The 6,780-nt window shown below is 37.2% G+C and overlaps 1 protein-coding gene across 4 annotated transcripts in view; it reads left to right on the top strand.

The window, feature by feature from the left end:
* The first annotated feature begins 401 nt into the window (after positions 1–401).
* The window catches only part of ptpn11b (protein tyrosine phosphatase non-receptor type 11b), an 86,379-nt gene continuing 80,000 nt past the window's right edge, over positions 402–6,780 (top strand). For all 4 annotated transcript variants that reach the window (XM_061889079.1, XM_061889080.1, XM_061889078.1 and 1 more), the window contains exon 1: positions 402–600. In XM_061889079.1, the coding sequence (XP_061745063.1) occupies positions 587–600 (14 nt within the window). In that variant the 5' untranslated portion in view covers positions 402–586. The remainder of the gene's footprint in view (positions 601–6,780) is intronic.

Here is a 6,780-nt window from a genome sequence, read left to right as displayed (position 1 = left end):
ATATATATATATATATATATATATATATATATATATATATATATATATATATATATATATGTATATATATTTGGTGTATGCATGAACTATTCGACATTTAATTGGAACTAGTTAGAGTTCCAAAACAATATATGTATTATTAGTTACAATATATTAATTATGAGTTACAATATATTAATTATGCGCCAGGTGGCGGTAATGAACATTGCCACACTGTGTTAGATAAATTGGTTAGCTTTTCAGCCACAGCCCGGCCTACATCATTAATCTGCACCGAAAACAGCTTCTATGACATTTTGTGAAAATCTATTGTCGCTATTGTACGCGTTGTAAGCCTTCATTACTCGCACCCCACAAAAACACCCCTCCTTCTTTTGTTGTGAAGGTTCTTCCGGCGTCATTATGCCTTTGTTGTGAAGACCGGATCCGGAAGTGGAGTGGCTGGTTCGCCTGCACCACGTGTGGCTTGACAACGCCGTGAGACAGTAACCGGAGCTCGGCAACACTTTAGCCGGAACTCAGTGTAAACTCCAGCGCGGGCAGCGAGAGCACCTTTGACGGCGTCTGACCACCTGGAGCAACTGCGATGACATCTCGCAGGTAGAACAACCACTTTTTTCTTCTTTTCTCGTCACGTGGCGTGTCACCTGTCACGGTGTCCACGTGTTTTCTTCACACCTGCTTCACTTTCCGTGCAACGACGTCTGATTGAAATGTTGTCAACATATCCAAAATATTCAGCTTGGTCTGCAAAATATTCAGTGGACAATATTTCCATGTTAATTTTTTTTTTTTTAATACAAAAAATAAAAAAAATAAAAAGGTTATCAAGCAATTTATTAGCATCACGTTTTTAAAGAAATACGCTCACTGTTTAATGTTATAATATAATTATGAGGTCAATATTTTGTCTGTACTGATTTTGGGACAAGACATAACATATATAGTGTTACGAGCATATTTTAGGTATATTTTGTTGTATTGCAAGAATGAAGTCGTATGTATTAAAACATTTGATTTTATGCGTAATATAAGAAAAAATATATGTGGTGCAATAAAGTTATGTGTTTTTTTAAAACTATTTAAACTTTTATGACAGTCACATTTTCTTTTAAAATGTTTTTGATTAAATATTCTATAAAGTTGATGAACTCAGTATTTTTGGTTTCAGCATCCCCCACGATCCCGAAGTGTGTGTGTGTGTGTGCGTCCGTATATATATATATATATATACATACACGTATATATGTGTATACACGTATGTATGTGTGCATATATATGTTTATATACAAAAATGTGTGTATGTGCATATATTTATGTATTGTATGTGTATATTTATATATGTGTATGTATATTTATATATATATATGGTGTATATATATATATATATATATATATATATATATATATATATATACCTATGTATGTATACTATATATATATATATATATATACACATACAAACCCTGTTTCCATATGAGTTGGGAAATTGTGTTAGATGTAAATATGAACAGAATACAATGGTTTGCAAATCCTTTTCAACCCATATTCAATTGAATGGACTACAAAGACAATATATTTGATGTTCAAACTCATAAACTTTATTTTTTTTGCAAATGATAGTTAACTTAGAATTTCATGGCTGCAACACATGCCAAAGTAGTTGGGAAAGGGCATGTTCAACACTGTGTTATATCACCTTTTCTTTTAACAACACTCAATAAACGTTTGGAAACTGAGGAGACACGTTTCTGAAGCTTTTCAGGTGGAATTCTTTCCCATTAAGTTGTTCAACTCTGTTGTCGTATTTTAGGCTTCAACATTTTCAATGAGAGACAGGTCTGGACTACAGGCAGGCCAGTCTAGTACCCGCACTCTTTTACTATGAAGCCACGCTGTTGGAACACGTGGTGTGGCATCGTCTTGCTGAAAAAAGCAGGGGCGTCCATGATAACGTTGCTTGAATGGCAGTATATGTTGTTCCAAAACCTGTATGTACCTTTCAGCATTAATGGTGCCTTCACAGATGTGTAAGTTACCCATGCCTTGGGCACTAATGCACCCCCATTCCATCACAGATGCTGGCTTTTGAACTTTGCGCCTATAACAATCCAGATGGTTCTTTTCCTCTTTGTTCCACAGTTTCCAAAAACAATTTGAAATGTGGATTCGCCAGACCACAGAACACTTTTCCACTTTGCATCAGTCCATCTTAGATGATCTCGGGCCCAGAGAAGCTGGCGGCGTTTCTGGATGTTGTTGATAAATGGCTTTCGTTTTGCATAGTAGAGCTTTAACTTGCACTTACAGATGTAGCGACGAACTGTATTTAGTGACAGTGGTTTTCTGAAGTGTTCCTGAGCTCATGTGGTGATATCCTTTAAAGATTGACGTCGGTTTTTGATGCAGTGCTGTCTGAGGGGTCGAAGGTCACGGTCACTCAATTTTGGTTTCCGGCCACTTACGTGGAGGGATTTCTCCAGATTTTCTGAACCTTTTGATGATATTATGGACCGTAGATGTTGACAACCCTAAATTTCTTGCAATTACACTTTGAGAAACATTGTTTTTAAACTGTTTAACTATTTGATCATGCAGTTGTGGACAAAGGGGTGTACCTCGCCCCATACTTTCCTGTGAAGGACTTAGCATTTTTTGGGGAGTTGTTTTTATACCCAATCAGCCTGCACACCTGTGGGATGTTCCAAATAAGTGTTTGATGAGCATGCTTCAACTTTATCAGTATGTATTTCCACCTTTCCCAACTTCTTTGTCAAATTCTAAAGGTAATGATTATTTGCGGGCTTCACAGTGGCAGAGGGGTTAGTGCGTCTGCCTCATAATACGAAGGTCCTGAGTAGTCAGGGTTCAATCCTGGGCTCGGGATCTTTCTGTGTGGAGTTTGCATGTTCTCACCGTGAATGCGTGGGTTCCCTCCGGGTACTCCAGCTTCCTCCCACTTCCAAAGACATGCACCTGGGGATAGGTTGTTTGGCGATACTAAATTGGCCCTAGTGTGTGAATGTGTGTGTGAATGTTGTCTGTCTCTCTGTGTTGGCCCTGGGATGAGGTGGCGACTTGTCCAGGGTGTACCCCGCCTTCCGCCCGATTGTAGCTGAGATAGGCGCCAGCGCCCCCGGCGACCCCAAAGGCAATAAGCGGTAGCAAATGTATGGATGGATGGATGATTATTTGCAAAAGAAAAATGTTTATCAGTTTGAACATCAAATATGTTGTCTTCGTAGCATATTCAACTGAATATGGGTTGAAAATGAATATGGGTTGAAAATGATTTGCAAATAATTGTATTCTGTTTATATAAAACAATTTCCCAACTCATATGTAAACGGGGTTTGTGTATATATATATATATATATATATATATATATATATATATATATATATATATATATATATATATATGTCTTGATTGGATTATCCAGAGAATAGTGCTCGATACCGTGGTACAGCGCAATATGTAGGTGTGGGAAAAAAATCACAAGACTACTTCATCTCTACAGATCTGTTTCATGAGGGGTTCCCTCAATCATCAGGAGATTTTCTCCTGATGATTGAGGGAACCCCTCATGAAACAGATCTGTAGAGATGAAGTAGTCTTGTGATTTTTTTCCCACACCTATATATATATATATATATATATATATATATATATATATATATATATATATATATATATATATATATATATATATATTGTCTGTCTCTGTTTTGGCCCTGCGATGAGGTGGCGACTTGTCCAGGGTGTTCTTGCCTTCCGCCCAATTGTAGCTGAGATAGGCGCCAGCGCCCCCCACGACCCCGAAAGGGAATAAGCGGTACGATAAGGAGTTGCATCCCAAGAACACCACACCTACTGTGAAGCATGGTGGTGAAAAAAATCATCTTTTGGGGCTGTTTTTCTGCTAAAGAGACAGGAGGATTGATCCGTGTTAAGGAAAGAATGAATTGGGCCATGTATCGTGAGATATTGAGCCAAAACCTCCTTCCATCAGTGAGAGCTTTGAATGGTTGACCAAATACTTATTTTCCACCATAATTTACAAATAAATTCTTCAAAATTCCTACAATATGAATTCCTGGATTTTTTTTTTCCACATTCTGTCTCTCACAGTTGAAGTGTACTTATGATGAAAATTACAGACCTCTGTCATCATTTTAAGTGGGAGAACTTGCACAATCTGTGGCTCACTAAATACTTTTTTGCCCCACAGTAGATGTGTATATGTATATATATATATATATATATATATATATATATATATATATTAGGGGTGTAACGGTACACAAAAATTTCGGTTTTGTACGTACTTTAGAGGTCACGGTTCGGTTCATTTTCGGTACAGTAAGAAATCAACAAAATATACATTTTTTGGTTATTTATTTACCAAATTTGTAAACAATAGCTTGATCCTTTTAACATTGGGAACTCTATAATAATTCTGCCCACGTTAATCCACATTAAACTGCCTCAAGTTGTTGCTTAGATGAAATAAAATGACACAACTTCTACATATAAAAAGTGCAACATTTAACAGTTTCAAGTCAACTCATCATGCTTAATTTATTACAGAATAGAGGAAGCCTGTAGTTATTTTTTTATTATGTAAATGTTATATTTGTATCATCATGTGATAGCAGGGACCCTGCCATTCAAAACTAGGCTGCTACATTACTAATGATTAATGTAACTATAGCTGAAAAATAGTGCAATAGCAATAGGAGAGACTATTCATCCCTGAACACCATGGATTTCATGAAGGCTTTATGATGCACTTATATTATTATATACACTATCAGAGACAGAAACTCTTCATTTAACATAATGTCCTTTTTTGCTGTTTCAACACACCTCAATCAACACTGTCCGTAACACACACACACAAACACACACACGCGCGCGCACACACCGTAAAATGAGCTAACGTTACGCTTAAAGCCAGGACTGCGAGTGAGCTGAGCTGCAGTTTGTTTCTAGGTCAGCGGGCTCATAGTGATGTTTAGAAAGTAGTTGACTTGGAAGTGTTTATTATATTGGGGAGAGTCCGTTGCTCCCCTGCTAAAGACCTACCTGCTCGACGCTGAAGTGCTGACTAGATGCGCTCTGAATACGCACTGCTGATTGGCTTGTTACCGCTACTGTTGTAACCAATTCGATGGTTGTGTGGGAGGGACAATGCAGGGTGCTGTGTACAGACAGAGACGGAGGCAGAACGGAGCGGAGCAGCTTTTTAAGACTTTAGCATAGGCGGCTACTTTATATGTTCGTGTGGAACTCGTTCGATACTCCTCCGCACCGAACCGAAACCCACGTATCGAAACGGTTCAATACAAATACACGTACCGTTACACCCCTAATATGGGTTGTACTTGGAACTTGCACAATTGCTGGCTGACTAAATACTTTTTTGCCCCACTGTATGTATATGTATACGTGTGTGTGTGTGTGTGTGTGTGTGTGTATGCATATATATATATACTGTATGAGTGTGTTTATGTGTGTATATTAATATGTATACCTGTGTGTGTATATGTATGCATATATATATTGTATGTGTGTGTATATGTATGCATATATATATTGTATGTGTGTGTATATGTGTATATATATGTGTGTGTGTATATATATATATATATATATATATATATATATATATATATATATATATATACTGTACACCCATATATATGTGTATGTGTGTATATATATATATACTGTATACACACACATATATATATATATATATACTGTATACACACACACATATATATATATATATATATACGTGTGTGTGTGTGTGTGTGTATATATATATATGTGTGTGTATATATTAGGGGTGTAACGGTACACAAAAATTTGGGTTCGGTACGTACCTCGGTTTAGAGGTCACGGTTCGGTTCATTTTCGGTACAGTAAGAAAACAACAAAATATAAATTTTTTGGTTATTTATTTACCAAATTTGTAATTAATGGCTTTATCCTTTTAACATTGGGAAGACTATAATAATTCTGCCCACGTTAATCCACATCAAACTGCCTGAAGTTGTTGCTTTGATTAAATAAAATGACAAAACTTTTCTTCTACATATAAAAAGTGCAACATTAAACAGTTTCAGGTCAACTCATCATGCTTAATTTATTACAGCATTTGGGAAGCTTGTAGTTGATTTTTATTATGTAAATGTTATATTTCTGTCAGCATGTGATAATAGGGACCCTGCCAATCAAAACTAGGCTGCTACATTACAAATGATTAATGTAACTATAGCTGAAAAATAGTACAATAGCAAAAGGAGAGACCATTCATCCCTGAACACCATGGAGTTCAAGTGAAATAACAGACAGACAGGGCTGTCACCTCTAGCCAGGACTGCGAGCGAGCTGAGCTGCAGTTTAAGTTTCTAAAACGTCAACGGGCTCATAGTGATGTACTAGTAGTTGACTGGGAGGTGGGTTTATTTATAATTTGGGGAGAGCACGCTACCAATGCTAACCTGCTAAACACATATCTCCTCGACGCTGAAGCATTGACTACATGCGCTCTGAATACGCACTGCTGATTGGCTGTTATCGCTTCGTATGTAACCAACCAGATGGTTGTGTGGGTGGGACAATGCTGGGTCCTGACATAGAGGCAGAAGAAACAAAGCAGCTTGTTAAGACTTTAGCTTTTGAAACTCGTTCGATACACCCCATAACCAAACCGAAACCCCGGTACCGAAATGTTTCAGTACAAATACACGTACCGTTACACCCCTAGT

This window comes from Nerophis ophidion, linkage group LG27 (genome assembly GCF_033978795.1).
Source record: "Nerophis ophidion isolate RoL-2023_Sa linkage group LG27, RoL_Noph_v1.0, whole genome shotgun sequence".
Classification (NCBI taxonomy): domain Eukaryota; kingdom Metazoa; phylum Chordata; class Actinopteri; order Syngnathiformes; family Syngnathidae; genus Nerophis; species Nerophis ophidion.
This window is presented reverse-complemented; position numbering and strand designations above follow the sequence as displayed.